General features: G+C 49.6%; 1 protein-coding gene across 6 annotated transcripts in view; it reads right to left on the reverse strand.

The window, feature by feature from the left end:
* BCORL1 (BCL6 corepressor like 1) overlaps positions 1-21,837 on the reverse strand; it is a 62,667-nt gene that overhangs the window by 31,459 nt on the left and 9,371 nt on the right. For 5 of the 6 annotated variants that reach the window (XM_013050018.2, XM_004780546.3, XM_013050015.2 and 2 more), the window contains 3 exons: positions 12,317-12,446; positions 7,665-7,755; positions 4,105-7,380 (listed from right to left, as the gene is read on the reverse strand). In XM_013050018.2, the coding sequence (XP_012905472.1) occupies positions 4,105-7,380; positions 7,665-7,755; positions 12,317-12,402 (3,453 nt within the window). In that variant the 5' untranslated portion in view covers positions 12,403-12,446. Of the gene's footprint in view, positions 1-4,104; positions 7,381-7,664; positions 7,756-12,316; positions 12,447-12,549; positions 14,324-21,837 lie in introns of those variants that run through there. The other variant, XM_004780543.3, reaches the window with a different exon arrangement.

A 21,837-nucleotide genomic window follows, 5' to 3' on the forward strand; every position in this document is an offset into this window, starting at 1 on the left:
CCCTGCTCACTCGGATAGGCACGATGGCCATGCTTACACAGCGCAAGGACACTCTCAGCCAGCCTCACAGCCGCATATGAGGCTCGCAAGCTTTGAGGTCTCTCCATGCGGCCAAACAAGAAATAGGGCAAGGTAGGGATTTCCAGTATTCTAGCATCCAGGGAGTGCAGAATAAGCAAAATGTTTTAACAATGAAAGCAGGCCCTAGGAAGAAAGGAAGAGTTGTTTTCCCCCTAAGCAGACCCACATGCACCTTCTAGAAGGTTATCACTGCCCACCTCCAGCTAAGGGGATGGCTAATGTCTTACCGACAGAACATTTTCTGGGATGTTGGTGGGGGGGAATCTCGATTCCCCAGGAATAGGGAGTGACCATTCCCCACCAAATTCCCAGGACTCCTACTACACTGTGAACTCCTCCTTCTTCTTACTCAGCAGAGGGCTGAGCTAAAAATTCAAGTTCAGTTGCCTCCTTGGCTTGCTGCTGGTTCCTACAAATCAAAGTGTTAGGAAAAAGAAAGTACTAGGAGGAAAGAGAAAGATGGGAACTGTTGCTTAAAATCTCACCTTCAGGAATGGCCAGAAAAAGACTACTCGAAGTCAGGGGGAATAAAGTTAAATGCACATAAGTCTGAACATGTCCTATTTATTTCTGAATATCACTTTTAGCCGTCTCTTTCAAGTGCAGATCATTAACTTTTATTTCCTAAGACAGACAAAAACAAGTAAAACAGAACATCTAGAAGGGATTTCTGTCCGTATGTTCTGCAAGGGCAGCCCCGAGAGTAAAAATGTATACACATGCTCCAACTTACTCAAAAAGTTGGGTGGATGGGGAGACTGTGTAAGATGAACATTCCGGTTAACAGAGTTTTTAAAGCTTTTCCAAAGAATTTCCCAAAGGATGAGAAGACAATAAAATACACCCAGCACCAAATGAAGCAGAACTCTTTCTTTGCTGAGGATTCAGCCAGCCCTTCAGGATTCCATGAGCCCTTGGGGCAGGTGGTGTAAGGGACAGGAGACTATTCTGATTCTTGGCCATACCCTGCAAGGCGCTGTTTTGAATTAAGCCCTGATCTGACTTTGCTTATCAACAGTTTCTTTCTCCGGAAAAATGGAAGATAAGAAGAGAAAGATCTAAGTTATTTACTCTCCCCCACAAAATGGACATTTGCTAAATCACTACAGGAAGCTGTGAAGGCCCCTGATCTTGTAACTTTATTCTCTGCCCTCGGCATCTGTCAGTGGGCCCAGTGAACTGTTCTTCTAATATAGTAAAGGGCAGTGCCTGCCTGTCACCAGGTCGCCTGCAAGACATAAGCTCCATGAGAGCAGGGAGCATGTCTATTTTGTTAGCAACACTAACAATAACAACCCGCAGCCACGAGCATTCACTGAGCACTTACTCCCTGCCAGGCACTGTTCTAAGCATTCATATGTATTTCATATATATCACCTCATTTACTTGTTTTAATATCAGCTTTATTGACATGTAATTTTTTGAGATATACCATACAGTTCATTTGATTAAGTTTACAATTCCATGGTTTTTAGTACAGTTGCAGAGTCATATAACCACCATCGAGTTCCAGAACATTTTCACTGCCCCAAATGGAAACCCCATACCCATTTCCCCACCTCCTCCAGCCTTATACAACCACGATTCTACTTTCTGTCTCTATCAGTTTGCCTATTTTGGACACTTCACGGCATCATCTCATTTAATCTTTACACAGCCCTATGAAAGTATTATTACGGTCTCATTGTGCAGATGAGAAAACTGAGGGCCTGTGAGATTAAGTCGCTTGACCGATAGCACAGTTAGGAAAAGTAGGACCAAGATTTAAACTTGGGCACTGTGCCTGGCTCTGGAAAGCACCTTCCTCACCACAGCGCTGTACTGCCCTCCTGAAGATGCAGCTCACTGCCCCGGAGGGAACAGCATGTAGTAACCACTCAGCAAACGCTTGCCAAATGGTCCGTGAAACAGTCATACATAAGGAGAGTAGAAGACAGGGTGTCATAGCGGACGATGGTCATGAACTTCGGAGCCGATGACCAGAATCTGAGTTCCAGCTCTGCCGTTTAGTAGCTGTGTAATGTTGGGTAACTTGCCCATTTAGTTTGTTTCCTTCATTTTCTTATCTGTAAGCTGGGTATAGTATTCACCTCACAGGGTTATTGGAAGGACTGAGTTAGATGACGTGTGTAGAAAGCACTTGGCATATAATATATATGCCACGTGTGTGTATGTGTGTGTATAACATACAGCACGTATAATGACATAAATGATTTTTCTTATTACCACTAAGGACAAATCACAGTTACTTGAGCAAATGCTACACATATGCTCTACTATGTTATGACCTGTGTTCCTATTTGGCATGTCTCTGCCATACAGAGATGGCTGTGAGATCATTGAGAAAACTCACCCAAACTCTATCCCTGGGGTTCTTAATTTGGAACCCATGGGCGGGCTTTGTGGAGGGGGTGGGCCCATGAACTCCTTGAAATTACTGGCAAAATTCTGAGGTCATGTTTCTGTGGACAGGGTCTTACAGTTTCCCAAAACATTCTATATTCCAAAAAAGACTAAGAGCTTCCACCACAAACCCAAATTCATGGTATTCTGGCTAGAAATCTGTTCATTAGTGTATATCAACATTTAATTTGAAACTGAAAAATGTAAAAAAAAAAAAAAAGAAGAGCATGGCTGCATTCCAGTAAAACTTCATAAAATCTATAAAATTAAAATAAAATATTGCAACCAACAGCCAGAAAAAAAGTGGGGTGGCTGTGTAGCTCAGTTGGTTAAGCGTCCGCCTTCAGCTCAGGTCATGATCTCGGAGTCCTGGGATCGAGCCCCACATTGGGCTCTCTGCTCACCGGGGAGTCTGTTTCTCTCTCTTTGCTTTCCCCCACTCCCCCTCAGATAAATAAACGCTATCTTTTTCTAATTTTTTTAAAGATTTTATTTGAGAGAGAGAGAGCGAGCGAGCATAAGCACGAGATGGGGGAGGGGAGAGGGAGAAGCAGGCACCCCACCAAGCAGGGAACCCAACACAGGGTTCAATCATGAGCTGAACAGAAGGCAGACTCCTGACCAACTGAGCCACCCAGGCTCTCCTAGATAAATACAACCTCTAACAAAAAAACAAAACACAAAAACAAAAACATTCAATTTGAAGGCTTCTTAACTTAAGGCTTCAAATTGCTCCACATTTTTAAAAAAGTTTTTTATTTACTTAAATAACCTCTACATCCAACGCAGGGCTCAAACTCATGACCCCGAGAAGAAGAGTCACGTGCTCTTCTGACTGAGCCAACCAGGTGCCCCTAAATTGCTCCACATTTTTTGAGAAGTCCTATGTTCAACTGCTTCAAGCATCTCCTTGGATCACCAGTGGCTTCTGGATCCCCTCTGGAACACCACGGGATTCAAGTGGAATCCTCTTGGCTCACCTTTGGGCCTAGATCCCTGCCACCATTAAGAACCCAGACCCAGATGCCCACCTGTCTTGCACACCAAATTCCCAATGGGCCTAAACACAAAGCTGTCACCCCAAGCACTGGGTGGATAGGAAACTGGCAGATGAGCCCAGAAGCCAAATTGGCTTCGGCCCCACAAAACTGCAAGCATATCCTGAGCAGGCTCCCCCAGTGGTGCAGAAAACGACCCTATCAAAGGCCCCTCCCCTCCCCTTGAGAATCCCTAGTTCTCAAGGCTAGCTGTCATCTCGGAAAAGGAAAAGGAAGAATGGTTATGCGGGGAGGGGCCTGTTATTAACTGATCTTCCTTGCCAGTCCCCTCTTCTGCTTTCCAACCCCATCTGGGACAAGGGGCTCCCTGGCCTCAGGGACCAAATCACTTCCCTCATCCTACAAAATACGAGCCAGCCCCTCCTCGTGACAGAACACCATATATGGACAGTGTGACTCAGAAAGAGGACAGCAGGTCAGTAAGCACGTTCCACAAGCCTTCCAATCAGTTGAGTTCCCAGAGCTACTCCACAACACTGCAGTGGGAGGTTGACATCTGCAGTCTCGAGAAGGCAAACCTCTGGTGTCCGGGCCCTGCCCTCGACCTCAGCCCCACACTCACCTTGGGTCCATGGGAACTCCGGGCTATGACCTTGGCTTGTGGCTGCTGCTCCTCACCGTCCTTCTCTTTGCTGTACTTCATTTTCTTGGGCGGCAGAGATTCGGTCACCCCATCGGTCACCACTGAGTCTGGCTGCCACTTGTTCTTGCAAGCAAAGACACCTATGCTTTCCTGTTTCACTCGAGCCTGCCCGGCCTTATTCCGAACTTCAGCTTGGCCCCTCTGGGGAGCTGCTGGGAGGCCATCAGCCCGGAAGCAGGTGGCTAAATTGAAGACCACATCACCATCCACTTTCTCCATTTTCACCCGCCCCAGGTCCACCTGGCTTCCAAGCTGTGACAGCTCTGTGCTGGAGCCCCTCTTGCTGCTTGGGACCACATCCAAGATGAGTTCCTTGGGGCGGTTGTCATGAGGTAGCAAAGGCAGCTCGGGCATCTTGTGCAGGTTCTGGGGGGGGGCCAGGACCAGCTCATGAGACATGTAGGTAGCCAGTACTTGGTTTTTAGGCTTTGTGTCTCCTGCCAGCTTCAGGCCACAAGCCCCCTGGGGACCTTCTATCTTAGGAGTGCTGTCGGGGCAGAGGTGGCTCTCTGATTCCTCAGGCCCCTGATTCACTTTTATGTCCCCACCGCTAGGCTGGACAGACAGTGCCAAGGTCCCTGTCTGAGGGCTGAGAGTCAGGAGGACAGGGTTGACTTGTTCTTCGTAAGGCTTGGCAGCAATCCGACAAGTTTTGTTCTTCGTGCCAGTGTCCTGCTCTGGAGCAAAGGGGCCCCCAGGCCGTGGCTGCCCCTCTGGAAGTCCATGCACAGCTTCACTGGGGCCAAGAGACGGCACACCAGAAAACTCGGAAACGACGCTGGTGGGCCTGATGGGCACCCCCTGACTGGGGGTCAGCTGCCCGGCACTGGAAATGCCAATGGAAAGCAGAGACGCTTGGTGGTATGGTGACCAGCCAACAGGCAGGACCTGGGTGCTGGTGGGTTTCCCATTGACTGAACACCGTGGGTAAATATTTGCTGGCCCCGTGGGCTTCCACAGAGAGAGCTCCTTGGTTTGGCACCCCGGGAGCCCAGGGGCGATGCGGGCTGGGGTGTAACGTTTGACTGTGCTTGGCTGTCCCTCAGTCCCAGCCTGGCTGCTCTTCTTGCCACAGGGGGCACTGGTGCTCTTAGGCTCTCCTTGATCGATGATGGAGATGGGCTCCTGCTTGGGGAGATGGCGGGGGTCTCGGGTGAGGCCCAGGTTAGGGTCTTTGTTCAGCAGCAGGGATGCAGGCACTGGGTTGGCCACTCCCACGTAGGTGCCGGGAATGGTGCTGATCAGCGCAGTTGAGTTCTTCACCCAGGTGCTCGGGTCCCCATTCCTCACGATCTCAGGGAAGATGACGAAGGGCGAGGAAGTAGAACCCAGGCATGAGGTGACATTGCTCCCAGCAGCCTGGGTGGTGCGCTGAGACCTAGACAAGACCGTGGAGAGGAGGGCCTTGCTGCTGGTGTGCACGGGGGTCAACACGGGCATGGGGGGCGTCTTGCGTTGGTTCGGCAACGGGAGCTTCTGGCGGTTGGACTTAGAGGAGAGGTCCAGGGGCATCTCGCTACACTCAGGTGGAGAGGCCATCTCTCGCTCCAGCTGTGGCGGTGACTTGAGGGGAGAGAAGGTGATGGAAGTCCCTTCTGTTTGCTGCTCGCCACCACCTGGCATCTTGGCGGGGTGTGGTGGGGCCGAGCTCACGCTGGGGGCTGGCAGCAAAGGCTGTGGGTTTGGAAGCACCTTGGCAGAAGCAGTAGAGAGGGAAGTATCTGCCAAAGGCCCGGGGACCCCATCGGGCGCAGGCTGGGTGCTGGTGCTGCCGGATGGGGACGCACAGGGAAGCCTGTTCACCTCCAGAGAGACCAGCTTGGAATCTGAAGTCAGAGGCCGGGCCACAGAAAACGCATATGGGTAAGACCGGAGCTCTGGGGAGGCCAGCACACCAGGGAGACACCTGTCCTGAAGGTAGGAAGGCAGGACAGGCAGGGTAAGAGTTGAGGAGACCCCCAAGGTCGTTGGCAGTGTGGCCACACTGAGTGGCTGCCCACAGCTCGGAGGCGGGATATATACCAGCGGCTGGCTTGGGGTCAGCACTGTCCCTGGCTGAAAGGACAATGGGACTTTTTGCATAGCTGGTGCCTGAGCTGCAGGAAAACATACTCGACTCAAACTAAAGGAGGCCGGGATGGGTGCAGAGGTGGGAATGGCAGCCGGAGTGGCAGCCGGCATGGGCGTGGGGGCTGGAGTAAAGATCGGGGCCGGGGTGGGTGCAGGCACCGGCGCAGGAGCAAAGGCAGGGATGAGGGCAGGGGTAGAGGGTGGGCCAGAAGACGGAGTCGGGGTGGGCATCGGCACTGACGGAGGGGCGGGAGCCGCTGGAGGCGTGGACGCTGGCATGGGAGCCAGAACTGGTGTGGGGACAGGCGCGAGGACCAGGGTTGGAGCTGAAGGGGGCACGGGAGCCTGGATCAGAGCCAAGGGAGGAGCCGAAACTGGGACTGACAGGGGGGTGGGGGCCGGAGCCGACAGAGGAACAGGACCCGAAGGGGGAGCCGACGCTGGCACAGGCACCAAGACCGAGGCTGAAACTGAAAGGGGGTTTGAATCAGAGATGAGTGTGGGCACTGACGGCGGTGCCGGAGCCAGAGCTGGGACAGGTGCTAAAGGAGGGGAAGGGGCTGGAACCGAAGTGGCAACCTGGACGGGAACTAGCCCGGAGTGCGGCACTGGGGTGGGGACAGAGAGGGGAACCTGGAACGGATCCGGAACAGACGGGGGGACGGAGGCCGAACTGGGAGCAGGGGGGCAGATGGGGGCTGGCAGTGGACTGAAGTTAGTGGTAACCAGAGGCAGGGTTCCCTCCACGGGGACTCCAGTTCCCAGAGTTGCCAAAATGAAAGTATTCTTCTCCCCCACACCATGCCGAGAGTCCAAAGCCTTCACCCCAGCTGCTGAGCAGTCCACCTGCTTGCTCATTTGGGTGCTGAGGGGGGCCCAGGAGCAGTCGGCCCTGCTGTCGCCAGCCTCAGTGGCACCGTCAGGAGCAGGAAGCTTGAGCCCGTCCCCCGAGCCGCTCAGCGGCACCAACAGGCCCTCAGCCTCCGCCACATTCCCAGCATAGTCCATTTGGGGCTGGGGGTCGTCAGGCTTGTCTTCTGACTTGTGCCCAAGTTTTTCTGCTGTACTGCCATCTGGGTCTGCCCCCCGGGCATTGCTGCCACTTCCAACTGCCGTGAGCTCCACCTGCAACGACAGAGCAGCGTGCCCGTCTTAGCTAGCTCTCTGTGGTCGGTGCAAGTGTCCCGAGGCCGGGGAGAGGTGGCAGCGGGTCCTCTTTGCAACTCGACCAACCAGGTCTCAGCAGAAGCAAAGAGCAGCTGGCCGATTTCGGTCTCACATACAGCAACTCCTGGGAAATACCCTGTTCCTTCCTGCCCACCTTCTTGGGATGGCAGACTGGGCACATCGCCCGGGCAGTTCAGCGCCACCCTTTGGTGGGTGACATGTGGCTCCACACGGCCCCTTACCTTGGAAAAACTGCTGCTGACACAAAACTCCTGAGATCCAAAGCGCTGGCAGTCACCTGTCGTGGACTCCTCATCAGAAAGGGGTGCTCTTCTAGCATGGGAGACACAACCAGAGAAGGGCCATGAGGCCTAGTCTTTGGGCCACCACCACCTTCGGCAGAACACCTCCTGCCCGTCTGGTTCCCATAAAACCACTTCCCTTGGTGGCTTGGAGGAAATCACAAGGAATTGGGCTGGGAGGGGGACAGGTCATGAGCCGGAGCCTCCACGCCCAGCTTTGCACGTTCCTGCAAAGGAGCCCAATCTGACTAGACTCCCCTCCTTGGGCTGTGTATTCTGTTCTCTGGGGCTCTCACCAGGAGCGTGGAGGATGGCCTAACACCTTTGCTTTTGTCCCAAGCTTACCTGTCAATGTGACCATCCAGGAGGTACTGGGCATTGCCAAAAGGCAGATCTCAAAAGGCATGCAAATCAGTTTTCTCTTAAGTGCAATCTTATTTTAAGTCTATAATGGAAGTGGGCTGCAGGTATCGTAAGGGTAATCATTTTCTGAAACAAATAGCCACCTCCATTGTGTGTCATGTTCTAAGTCTGAATCATCACCTATTCACCTGATGAGGTTGCTTGCCTAGAGCAGATACAGATTTATTAGCGCATAGAATGATACTGATTTGAGGCCACCGGGTCACTGGGTGCCGAGGGGCATTTCAAGGGCACAACTTCTCTCCCTCCAGGGTACCTCTTGCCCTATTCTAAAGTACCACTGAAGGTGCCTCCTTAGCGCAGTAGGCAGTGGGTCAGTCTCAGAAAGTGCCACTGAGTTCCAGCCCATGCCCTGGCAGCTCCCCTCTCTCCCCTTGTTCTCTTAGCACCCCAAGTTCACTCCCACCCCAAAGGGAGGCCTTCAAGGCCACAGACCCCAAATTCAAGTTGGTATATTGCAAAGGGAAGGACTCGAGGCCAGAGAGCTGGGTTGCGAAGGAGGAAAGCCTAACTGAACCCCAACCTACCCAAAAAAGTCTTCTGCAGGTTTTCCGTAAGAACCTCAGGAGGGAAAAAAGACGAGGAGGGTGAGGTTGGAGAGAGGACAAACACCCACTTGAAGTTTAGTTTTTTGGTTACAGCAGAAACCCACCACTGTCTGCCCAAGGGAGGACGCCACTGGGGCAAGAGCCCAGGTGAGTGGCTAAGTGGAAGGTCTGGGTAGAAGAATAAAGCTCCGGCAGAGGTCCTGTGGTACAGTTCCAGAGGCGAGAAGCACAGGCACGCTCTGCAGGCCTCTGGGGAAGTGGACCGCCTTGGAGTTTGCTCCTCCCCCTCCCCCTCAGCTCTACAACAGCCTGGGAAGAAGCCAGCATCTGCCCCACCAGCTACCCTAGCCTAGGACAGTCACGGAGCCTACAGCCAACCCCCACAAAAATGGGGAGGGTCCTGCTAACCCCTTCCCTCTCACTGGAACAGGGCCCCACTGATGGACTCCAAAATTGTCCCTGGGCCAAGAGAAGCAAAAAAGGCAAGGGAGATCACACAGGCCTCTCCCTATCGTTCCAGGGCTCCAGGAAGGATTAACTGGGGAGGGGGTGGAGATCTGTTCCCTTTAAAAGGCAGCTAGGCTGGCAGAAGTGGGAGGTTTCCACTGCTGGCAATGACTGCTGGTGACAAACAGAAATGACTGTAAGGACAGGCAAGGGCTGGAGAGGCAGTCAGGGGTCTTGAGGAAGGGGAGAAAGGGGGACCTTGAAGGAAAGGGAAAACGTACTTGGATATTGGGTCCTGGGAGACCGGAACAGCGGGCCCTATACCCAGCCTTGGGCTGCGGAGAACCATGTTCAAATAAGACTGGCCAGCGAGGGTTTAGGGAGGAGGGCAAGGGGAACGAGTGGCACCGCCAGCCCCCTTTGCCAACACTGCCGGGGAGGGATGTTCGCTATTTCTATTCTTTCCTCTCCTGACCACAGGGAGGGGAGCTAGCTGCCCTTGCTGGGCTCCCATCCCCTTAAAATCCCCTTGAACTGAACGCTGAGGGCAGCCACCTGCCCTCCAAGGCCGACCCACAGAGCCAGTGGCCCGGGGACTCTGGGGACAGCGGCGGAAGCAGCAGTCCCGGCTACTCCAGCCATGCCCAGGCCCAAGTGCCAGTCCCTGAGGCTCTGGGAAAATGTCGTGTGGCTACGTTTCAAATTCTCTGAGGAGAGGGGTGTGCAAAGCTAAGCAAACATTAAACTGCTCCGTGGAGAGAGGAGCCTGGGACAGGAAGAGCTTGCAGGCAAGGGGTGCCCAGAGAGAAGCGGGTCAACCAGGCAGGGTTAGGAGGGTGCAGGCGGCAGGCAGGAAGGAGCAGGGGTCAAAGCAGGCTTCAATCAGGACTGAAAATCAATCCCACCACCTCTTCCGGGCAGAGATGACCCTGGGCTGTTGCGCGTCAGGCTTTGTTGAACTTAAACCAGAAATGGCGATAACCTTTCAGGGCTGTTTTCCCAATTATGAAGGGCTAGCACCGCTGTCAAACCAGAGCGTTTTTAGTGCCCACGGGGCCCTGACCACACCACACACATCAGGCACTCAGATTCCAGCCCCTGCAGACTTTCCCTGCCTGAGTCCCGTCGCGCCCCAAGACAAACTTCTTCCCAGCCAGGGTCTTCTCCAAACATACCTCACCTCAAACTCCTACTCGTCCCTCAAGCCCCGGCTCAGATGTCACCACCTCTGGAAAGCCTTCCCTTATTCCCCCAGGAAGTCTATCCATGTTGCAGACAGACTCGCACAGGGCCAGGACGAGCCACGCTCCAGCACTCCCCATCAGTGTCCCGTGACTGCTGGCTTGCTCCTGCTGGATTTAGTAAATGTTGGTTGAATGAAGGAATGAATGGATACAAGAAAGGAAGCAACCAAGTGAGACAACAGGGAGAGTGAGCCAGAGGTGTGACTACAGTCAGCCACCTGGGGCCTGCAGAAAGCCCCGGCCCCCATCTCTGCGACTCCATCTAACGACGCCGGCAGGTTTCTCAAAGAGTTTTAAGAGTTGACCCCCCACATGCAGCTTTATACCCGAAATGTCTAAGTTCTACAAGTTGTAAAGGGCTGAGAAAGATGGTTTTTAAATAAGGTGAGATCACATTTCGGAAAGCAGCTCCAGCACAGCCTAGACTGTAGAGGAAGGCGACAATAAAGGGTAGATGAGATCAGAAGTGACAATGCTTAAAAGGTCATCTTAACCACTAGGCATATTTGGTAATTTAACATCCCAAGAAAGGTCCATGAAGAGGGAAAGGCAGGTTTGGGGCTCACTTCCTGTTTCTTTCTCAGCAGGACTGAGAATGGACAGTGAACCGAGGCAGCTTGTGCACTGACTTATTAAAGGCTGTAGTCCAGATCTCTGCACGCAAGGCCCAAATGCCTTTAACGAGTTGCCGAGTTGCCGAGTTGCCAGTGAATGCTTCCACAAATCAATACCACCACCTGGCCTTCCCCCTGTCCACTCGTGGGCATTATCTAAAGCCGCACCTCACATGCAAAGGAAAGCATCTTTCTTACGCAGATCTGAGAGGAATTCAGTCTTACTTTCCTTAGTCCTGACTTCTGTATCTTAAAATCAAATTCCTTTTAAGTCCATCTCTAACTTGTTCCTCAGGATAGAAAACATTAAACTATTACGCACTAATGGCTTTAAAAAAAAAAATGGTCTCTTCTCGTAACCTGAACCTCACACTTTTCCTGTCAAGAGCAGAAGGAAAAAGAAGAGACTCACAAAGACACACGTTCCCCCACGTGCACACACAGCCACGCACACGCTTGCAAGACTTCCCCAAGGAAACACCGGATTTGAATCCCAGGACAAGCTGGAACAGTCCGTGTTCTAGAGGACTGATCTGATGCATTGGCATTTAAACAGTGGATGGACTGAAACAACAGCTAAACACCAGCAAGCGTGCCTTCTCTAAAAACGGGAGAGGCGCGCAGAGCTCTTTCTTTGGCCAAAGGTCACAAGAGTCAAATATAAAATCTGAAGGCCATTTTGAGTGTCTTTCCCACGGGGCATGATCAGTAAACGGCAGAGCTTGGTCAACCAAATATTTTGGTGAACAGAACATTTAAAACACATGGATCAGGCAGGCATCCCCAACTCTTAGTTTCGTATGACAACTACAGTACGCAGTCAGATCTGCCCGAGACACTTCATAAGGATCGGCTAAGAATCGTCATTAGCCTCGTGAGGCAGGAAAGCGCTGATCACCAGAATACCCACTAACAGTTCCCAGTATACAGCTGAATAATAAAACTGCCTTTCTTCCAGGCTTAGATCAAGGACCAAAAATATCTTGTGCGTATCCTTGAGCACCGAACATGGATGCAGCAAATAAAAACTGCAATTGCCTGAGCTTCCCCTTACTCCAGGCTGACAGTTCTTAATGAGTAGACAAATGTTAGTTGGCAAAAGGTCATCTGCTGGCCTCCTCACCTTCATCCGAACGGGGACAGCATGGGAGGACAGGCCACTCCCACGCCCCCGGCTCCACCCCATCCCAGGAAAATTACAAATCACCGAAGCCTCTTACCCAGGGTCCCTCCCAGAGCCCTGCCGCAGCTGTCCCTCTGATGAGCGGGGACCACTCCCTGGGGGCCGGCCACGGCCACCTTCCCAGCCTCCTCACCTCTCCTCGTTGATGCCACACATGCGAATCCGGTCAGAACTGGTCCAGTTGTGCACGCCGCTGTAGAGCGGTGCTGTCGAGATCATGACAGCCACTCACCACCAGATAGGACCTGCTGTGGCCGCTCCCCCTGAGGAAAAAGAACTCCAAACAATCAGAACTCCGAACAGGGACGGCTGCTTGAACCACCTTTAACAGGGAAACATTCAAGCAAAGGCAATTATAGTACCAACACAGTAAAGCCGTCTCTCCTGCAAGCCAGCCTGCTATGGAAAATTAAGGTCCAAACAGGGATGAGGGCACCGGCTTTCCAGAACTCCATAGGTTTCAAGACGGAGACAAGGATGCTGTTAATCACCTACACAGAGATGCTTGAGTGTTCGAGGAAATTCCATCTGTTCCAGACAAACGAGATGACAGTATATTTTTCCACACACATTTAGCCTAACCAACTACAATTAGAGGGTTGTTCCCATATATGAACAATGCATTGAAAGACTACTGGGGATCTTTTGCTCGTCAACTCTCTAATCCATGGGTACTGAAGTATTTGAGTGACGCACCAATTTAAGTTCTCCAGAGGAAGCACACATTTTCTTTAAAAGCCCTTCAAAAATGCTCTATTCTGATTTCGACTTGGGAGTTACAGAGATATAACACACATATTTAAGCTGGTTTAAAGCTCCCTTGAAATCAAATGCAATACTCCTTGTACTCGGACCACAAACAAGCAAACAAACAAAAAACAATGTTCCATCACAGACCACACATTTCTGTCCGTGTCCCTTTCTATCAGCCTAGTCATCCCCATGACCTACCACCCCCTTCGGCAGCTAATGTCCAGCTGTCGCCATTGACAACCACCGCACAGCCAATTCTAGAGAAAATGAGGCATCAAGAAAAGAGACCCTCAAGCTCCCAAGTTAGCTAAAAGTCTTCTCTGTCGAAGCTCAGCTGAACAGAACCCTCCAGTGATCAGAATTTTCTACTGTTCTCCACTTTCCCACGAAGTAAATCAGTACAATAGAGTCACACCAGGGGTTTGTTTTGCTTATTCTTTATATAATTTTCAGAGACTGTCCATATTCAACAGAAGAGCACTTACTCGTCCAACAAATATTTATTGGGTTCCTGCTACGTGCCAGCATGGTCTCAGGTACTGGGGATTCAAAAACTACCAAAAAAGACCCCAAATCCCTGCCTTCACGGAACTTATACTCTCGTGGGATGAGACGGACAATACCCACGCCTCCTGCTGCAGGATGTTAGAAGGTGGTAGAACACAAGGCTAACGGGCAGAGCGATGGTTGGGGTTGGGAGGGGGATGCAGAATGGGCTACGGTTTTCAAAGAGGGTGTTTATCACAGGCCTTGCTGAGAAGGAGACATTTAAACAACCTGAAAGAAGCGAAGGGGTGAGCCATGTGTGTATCTGGGGGAAGAGCATTCCCGGCAGAGGAAACAATCTGTGCAAAGGTCCCAGGCCAGGAGGCTGCAAGCTAAGATTGAGAAAGAGCCAGGAGGCCAGGTGGCTGGTGCAGAGGCTCCCAGAAAAGGGAGGGAAGCCGTACTAGGGCAGCAGCCCCCTTTCTCGTCCTGGTCCTCGCCTACCTCCCTCTCTCTGCAGCACAGGTTACTGCTGCCCTTGCCTTTCGCTGTACTTGGCCGCTCTTGGCTTTCCTGAGCCAGGGTGTCCAGGGCCGACTCTCTCTCCACCCACCCCAGAATCCTAGCCCTGGTCTTGCTTTGTCTCGCCTCACCTCTGCCAGCCCCCATCTCTTCACCTCGCCTTTTTGCCTCCCTGCCCCATCTCTCTCTGGCTCTCTTTCCGTTTCACCTTCTCTCTCAATTCCCCTTTCCTATTCCCCTCTGCCACTCCTCTTCACCTCCCTCTTCCCTCTGTAACCCTCCCCGCGTGTCTCCCTTCTCCCTCGGGCCCGCCTGCGCCCCTCCACCTTCCTGCCCTTCCCACCGTTCTTGCCCTGGTTCCTTCCCCCTTTCTCTCCTCACCCTTGGTTTCTCGCTTCCCTCTCCCCTCACCTCCCCACCTTCCCTTCGGCCTTCCCCTCCACTCAGCCTTCCCTCTCCGTCTCTGGTCTTTCCATCTCCCTCTGTCTCTCTTGCCCTCCTCGGTCTCTGTCTTTCTCGCTAGCTCAGTCTGGCTCTCTTCGGCTCTCCCCAACCCGGCCTCTCTCACCTGTGGGGGTGGGGCGGCGTGTGAATCCTGCCCCTCCTGCTTCCCAGCTCCGGAGCTCCCCCAGTTGCAACTCTCCCCTTCCTGCACCAAAGACTCCCAAATCTATATCTCTAGCCCTGACCTCTCTCCTTAGACCCAGACCAGAATTTCTAGCTGCCAGCGACTCGCTGTTAATTGGACATCCACCGAGCCCCTCAAACTCAATGTGTCTCAAACCGAACTCATTATCTGTTCCCATAAACCTGCTCCCCACCCCCCACCCCCAGCATGTTTCCTATCTTAGTTAATGGCACCACTGTCCCCCAGCCTGGACATTTCAGCAGCAAAGTCGTCTTCAACTCCTCTCCCCCACCATCTCCGCCCACAGCCAATCAGGAGTCGAGCCTTAATAATGCCAGCTCCGTCCCCGCCTTCTGCCCTTCCTGCCACCACCCCGATGCAGGCCCTCATCATCTCTCCCCCAGAATATTACAACAGCCTCTTAACTGGTCCCTCTGCCTCCAGTCTCTTGATTTTATAATCAATTCATCTTCTAAAGCACCAATTCGATCCCAGCAGCCCCCTCCCTCCTCACAAGCTTTCAGTAGCTTTCCTGTCTTCAGAATCAAGCCCAAATTTCTTAGCACAGCCTTCCGGGCCCACCCTGACCTGGCCTCAGACCTCCTCTGGCCTCCTCTTTGGCCACATCCTGCTATTTCCCTGTGGCCTCTGCCATCCCGGCTCCTGACTCTTCCCTGAGCAGATCATCCAGTAACGCTGAAATGGCCTCTCCTGTGCCTCTTCTCCTTTCTCTGTCACCCCTCAAAGTCTGGCTTAAATGTCATCATGTCATCTCCCCAGCCTCAGCCCCTGATCGGTTAACTCTTCCCTCTCCTCGACTCTTTCTTCTCCTCAAACATTTCATCCTTACCTCTCCCATGGGCGCTTATCTTCCCTGCAGTGTGGCTAGCTGGGGATGTGGCATGTCTGTCTCCCTGGCCAGTCAAGCTACTTAAGGTAAGAAACTATCTTTTCTGTCTCTGGTTCCTCCACAATGTCTTACAGATGGTAAGTACTCAGTAAATGAGTGTTATATGGAACTGAACGCTGGATGAGAAATTGAGGTGATGACCCTGAGAAATTACAAGAAGCAAAATCAACCACCCCCCCCAGAAGGGTCCACCAGGCTTAGTTACTACAGAAGAGAATGCTGTACTTTTCCTAAAAGCACCACGCATTGCCCACAGCACACCCTGCATAGCTGCCCCATTCCAGTATCTCTCATTGTCTCTGAGCTAGTTTTGCACCTCTGTAAATTGCAGGTAACTGATGGATATGCAAACTCTGTGTTGTCCCATAGAATTCGGATTGACTTCCCTCCCCACTGCGGGGGGGGGGGGGGGGGGGGGGCACCAGTTTTGCCTCCATTTGCAATTCAATTCCTTTACTCCATATAAATTTGTGCTTTTGGACTTTTTCTTTGAACCGGCTCTAACATCTGTCTGGTTCCCTTGTGATTAACGAGTAAAATAAAATCTTTAACGCATGTTCATTTTTATAACTGCATGAGACTCATGATCTTACCTTTTTCTGAAAATTATCCTTAACATTCCTAAAACAGTTATGTGGGTTAATACAAATTTTTAGAAAAATTTCAGCAAGGAGTAAGACAAATGGGCTGACTGTCTGCTTCCAGTCAGTTCACCAGGATCCCATCCTCAAACATCCTCAAGTTTTGACTTTTTCTTAGAATATCCTGGAATATCCCCGTTCAAGAAACAACAGCTCAGGGGCACCTGGGTGGCTCAGTTGGTTAAATGTCAGATTCTTGATCTCAGTTCAGGTCTTGATCATATAGTCATGAGTTCAAGCCTTCACTGGGCTCCACAAGCATGAAGCCTACTTAAAAACACACAACACAACACAACACAACACAACACAACACCAGCTCAGCCTGTTGACCAATACACCAGGTACTTTTAAAAAACTATTTTCTCTGTATGAAGCACTGGAAGAGTCAAGCATGAAGGGGGTCATACTTGCATAAGATGAATTTTAACACAAAGTTTAAGTTTTAGTGCCTATCTGAATACTTGTAGGCAGCAGATATAAATCAGTAACCATCGGTTTTTCGCTCTTGGGCTGATTTTTGTTCTATTTAGAGGGGATTAGTTGTTTGTAGGTCCTCGGACAGAAATCAGAGGTGGGGGGAAATGAATCCTGGCATCTGAAAACAGAACATAGAAAATATCACCACCTAGATAAAGGAGTTTTTAGAAGCTACCCCCCCCTCCAAAACACAATAACAACAACAATAAAAAGAAAACCAAGTAAAAACCAAAATAATTACCAGACAATACCACACATTTTAGGACCACCTGGAGGCACCCCCACTTTCGTAAGATCCTGAAGATAGAATATTTGCTTCACCTTGGCTTCCCACTCTTCCATTAGGAATTTCTCAGAGCAGCCCCTCTTCCTATGGAAAGCCCACTGCTGCTATTACCAGTAGCCTTTGCAGAGGAGGGAAGAGGAGAGGTAGATATCACAGATAAGAGCACCCTGAGCTAAGTGGTCTACACAGGAAGGCAAGACTGGTCTTCTTGAGCCAGAGAGCAAGCAAAGGGAACTTCCAAAGAGTCACTGATGGTGTCAGTGTCCAACCAGGACAGGAGGAGTCAAGATGGCCAATGTACACCAATGTCTCCCAAACCAGGATCACCAACGAGCTTGTTCAAGACACAGATTCCTAAGTCCCAGCCCTGGAGATTCTGGTCCAAGAGGCCTAGTGTTGTGTTTCCTCACCATCACATCCAATCAAATTAACAACCACTCCATTGTACGCTCCTTCTCAGGAGAGGTGAGCAGAAAGGAAAACCTTCCAGACACACCACACTCCGTAGGCTCCGCTGGTGTGCACGTTCTCGTGTGCCGACTTGCTTCTGCTCACAGAGCCTGCACTCACGTGTGGTGTGCTTTCTTAGTCTCTCTCTTGCTCTCTCTGATGGGAACCATCACATCAAAGGCTGACGGCAAAGTTCCTAAAAGGAACTTCGAAGAAACCTGGTAATCCCGAGTGACCCAGGAAACATGGGCACAAGCATACGAAATACCTCAAAGGATTTTCCCAGATATCACAACCATGTAATTGTTAAGAAACGAACAGCTGCATGGCCCCAGAATCAAATACTGGTCACTGCCTGGAAGGCAGCGGGACCACTGTGAGCTATCCCCACTTTGGGGGGAAAAACTTGAAAGACACGTCCAACTCAGTGAGAACAAAGGAGAGCACATGCTCCACCAGCCCAGTGCGGTGATCAGCATAGGCTGCAAAAAATAAAGAAATACAACGCTTCAATTTAGCAGGCACATGTACACACACTTAAGTAGAGGGACTGACCAAGATCCGAGGGGATGAATCCAGCAAGCAGAGAGCAGGCACGCAGACATAATCAGCACACTACAAACCAGGGGAAACCAACAAGAAATGGACTAACAGGAGAGCAATAACTTTAAAATGGTGAAAAGAGCAGTTAAGCTGAGGGTGAGCAGATAGCAGAAGACAAACCATAATGAAGCAGAGATCTTTCCCCCCAAAAATCCAAAAGAAAAAACAACTTCTAGAAGTCAAGGGCAGGTGTGAAAGGCATAAAAGAGAAGCCCACAGAATATAACAACCAAAAGAGAAAAAACGAAATAGGGGAACCTGAAATATTTCACCATCGTGGGCCAAACTGAAACACTGTGGGGAAGCACTGAGTACAGACATTTCAGAAAAGTTTTGAGAGAATATGTTATCAAAAGGGGAAGAACATCAAATTATAATCCAAGTCAGGGTTAGGGGGAGCTGATAATAAGGGATGGGCAGCACTAAAAGCTCAAAGGAGATTTTACCGATTGGGTAGACAGTTTTTGTTTTGTTTTGAAATGAAGATGCCAAAACAAGCAGATTTCACAACAACTACAAGCAAAAGTATGGTCGTCATGCGTATGAGGAAGGGAAGGACACAAAAGGAGATAATACAGCACCTATCTGACAAAATGTCTTTGCCTTGGTAGAATGTTAACCTTGAACATGGCTGGCCAGGGTGTTTATCCTGTGAATGGGTTCCCCAGAATCACGTAGCTTCCACTGGGACCAAAGACCCCCTACATGCAGAACAACAGGCACTGGCAACATATGGAATACAACTAGGCCCTTTAAGCGTAGCATGAAACCTGTCCATTTATTCATGGTTGGACTCTTACTATCCAGCCAATAAATTAGAAATTCAAGATTAAGAAGGTCTCAGTTAAACTAAATCTGGTAGTACTCCCCCAGGCTTCTTTTGGTTCACATTGTCTGGTGACCTGGAAGCAATTATGACTTTAAAAAATGAAAGAGCCGGAAAATATTCTTCTTGAAGCCTGGCCCTGAATCTGTCCTCAAGAGAATAGGCGTGGCTAGTAGACAGTTTAAGAAGGAGGGTTGGGTCAGTGATGACTAATGTGTAAAGAAAACCAACTTTGGGACCTATTGCTCCAACAGAAATCCAGCGCTCTGGGTAAAGCTCCCATAAGACAGAGACATTCACATTCAAACATAGAATCAAAGGAGAGGCCAGCCCATTACCCCACTTTGGTAAAAGCAGCATTTAAGACACCCCCAAGGGGATCCAAGAGGCCACTGACATTTAAATCCTGAGGCTGAAAGGAAGAGGCCAGGACTTCCACCTAGTCACTGAAGTGCCTTTAGAGGGAGGTCAAAATGTCTCAACATCAGTTGTTTTCAATAGGAAAGTGTACATGTACCCAACAAGGAAGACTTTACCTGGCTTTAGATATGGAACCTTGACCACAGACCTTACCCTCCCCGCCGCTCTGCCTTCTTCCCTGTATACTCGACAGGAGACTGATGGTCCTGTTTTCCCTACTTAATCATATATACCAAACCTCAACCACTAATGAGGAAGTTCTCCCGGTGTAAATTATCCTAATTTAACGATTTCCCATATAAAGGTACTCTAATATTCTCCGCAGGCTTCCTAATATCCTCATCCCTTCGCCTTCCCCTGCCATTAACCAGTGTCAGTCCCTGAAACTCAGGTGTCCCTATCCATGCCCCAATCACTTTACTTTACCCCCCTTCATGCAAAAGGGTTCCTTTACCACTATACACCACCACATGCACGCACGCGCGCGCACACACACACACACACACACACAATCAACTGGAAATAATCTGCTGGGCAACTGAAAGGAGGAAGGGGCCCTCTGCACTGTTCATCCCAGCCTTCTGCCTGACTAATCTCCTGTAGCACTTTCTAGTTCCCCTGGAGTTTTTTCTACCCAAATATTTCTTTTGGTTCTACCCCAAGGGATAAGTCTTATAGGAGACACTACATCCTCTTCCCAGATACATTTAATTCCTCTGTTTACCGAGAAGACTAAGTAGTTACCCACACATGGCTATAGCGTGGACACCTTCATAGACTCCTTGGTATCTCCATGTTTAAAAACCTGGCCTATAAACATTTATGAGACTGGATACAAAAGAATTTTAACTATCTGTTAAACACATGAGAGCTTACTCATTCAAATGAATGAAGTTACCTCCAAAGTAGTCACCTTGGGAGGCTAGATGTTCATCTCAACAGAGTGGCCAGGGCTTGCGATCTCCCTGGAGCTAGCTCTTCACTATGACCACCCCAGTCCTTTCTAATCCAAACCATACCCTTTCTCAATCTCCTCACTATTGCTGGATCCCTACTCATTCTGAGAAAATCTGATGCTTAAAAACTGCCAAAATCAAAACCTGTCTAGTCACACAGTAGCAACACCCTTGAAGAGTGATATAGTCTACTATCCACAGCCTAAACTTGTTGTGTGTGTTGGGGGTGGGGAGACTGGGTTTGCCAGCCATCTCAGGTACCTCATTACGTCCATTTACTATGTCATCTGCAAAACGGGCATCAATGAGTCCTTACTTAAAGTTGAGAATAGGAAGGGCCTGGCTGTCTCAGTCAGAGAGACCTCCTTAAACTGGACTTGGGGTCATAAGTTCAAATCCCATGTTGGGCATACAGCTTACTTAAAAAATAAAATAAAATAAAATTGAGAAGAGCACAAAAGCCATAAAAGGAACAAAGATAATCAATTCCAACCATGAAGGAGGGAAAAAGCAGAAGTTTGAATCTCACTCACATTTTCATACAACCAGTTTAGCTTTTCTACCCACTGCCATACATTTTCCCTATTATTCAAGTACTACTTCCATCTCCTGCTGTAAGGAAGTAATTTTACTGCATTTAAGGAAAACATCTCATCATAGCTTTATGCTAGACCTAGGATCTAGCCATAAGATTTTATACAATTTCGAGATATCATAAATATCTAGAAAACCTAAGCAATCACCATGAAATTAATCAGTCCTTGCCAAATGCGAAGTCACCTCAAAATGCCATGCTAAGTTACCAGGGTCATTTTTGGTTTGCTTTTTAGTGCTTCTCATTTCTCCTAGATCAAAACTAAGAGTTGGCTTTCCTCAGTCTTGGTCTTCAGCAGAACCATGTGAATATCTGGTGTGTCTTTCACACTCCAAAGTTGAATCATTGCAATCTGAGACCTGAATCCCTTTTGTGATGCTTGTGTGTCTTCCATGCCATGCACTGTGGCAGTGGCCCTCAGGCGTCTCCATTTCAGTACACGGCATTCGTGATAAGGATTTTTTCATCTAAAAAGGATTCCTCCTCACCGAACTTTTACCTTTTTTTTTTTTTTTCCTCCTGGACCTCTCACACAAATATTTGGAAAGGCCATTATCAGACTTTTTTTTTTCCACTCTCCAGACTACAGGCTCAACTCACTTTGTATAAATTACTCATATATATAAATATATACATATACATCCATAGTATATACACACGCATACACACACACACATACTCATCATAGTGTACATATAATATATATTTTATATATATATATATATATATATATATATATATATAATGTGTTGCCTCACAGAATTTCAAACTCCTAGTACTGACTCAATCTCCCTACCTGTCTATACGTTCCCCAAGGTCAGAAAGAGTATTTTCTGCTTCTTTTAATAGCCACTCCCAATACTGTCTAGCATGATACAAGTAATGCAATTTGTGTGCAGTAAATACTTGCTGAACTACTGGGAAAAACTGAAAATTCTCGCTAGGTCATATGGAAACCAAGAATCCCACGTAAGAAGCCCTGTCTGTGGATGCCTTTTACTTTCCTTGCTCTCTCCTAAACTTCCTCTTCTTTCTTTTCCTTGCTTCCACAACAAAGACAACCATAGAAATAAAACTGGGCCTGGGCAAAACAACAAAGTC

Source organism: Mustela putorius, unplaced genomic scaffold, assembly GCF_011764305.1.
Source record: "Mustela putorius furo isolate JIRA1106 unplaced genomic scaffold, ASM1176430v1.1 tig00003899_pilon_pilon_pilon, whole genome shotgun sequence".
NCBI classification, from domain to species: Eukaryota; Metazoa; Chordata; class Mammalia; order Carnivora; family Mustelidae; genus Mustela; species Mustela putorius.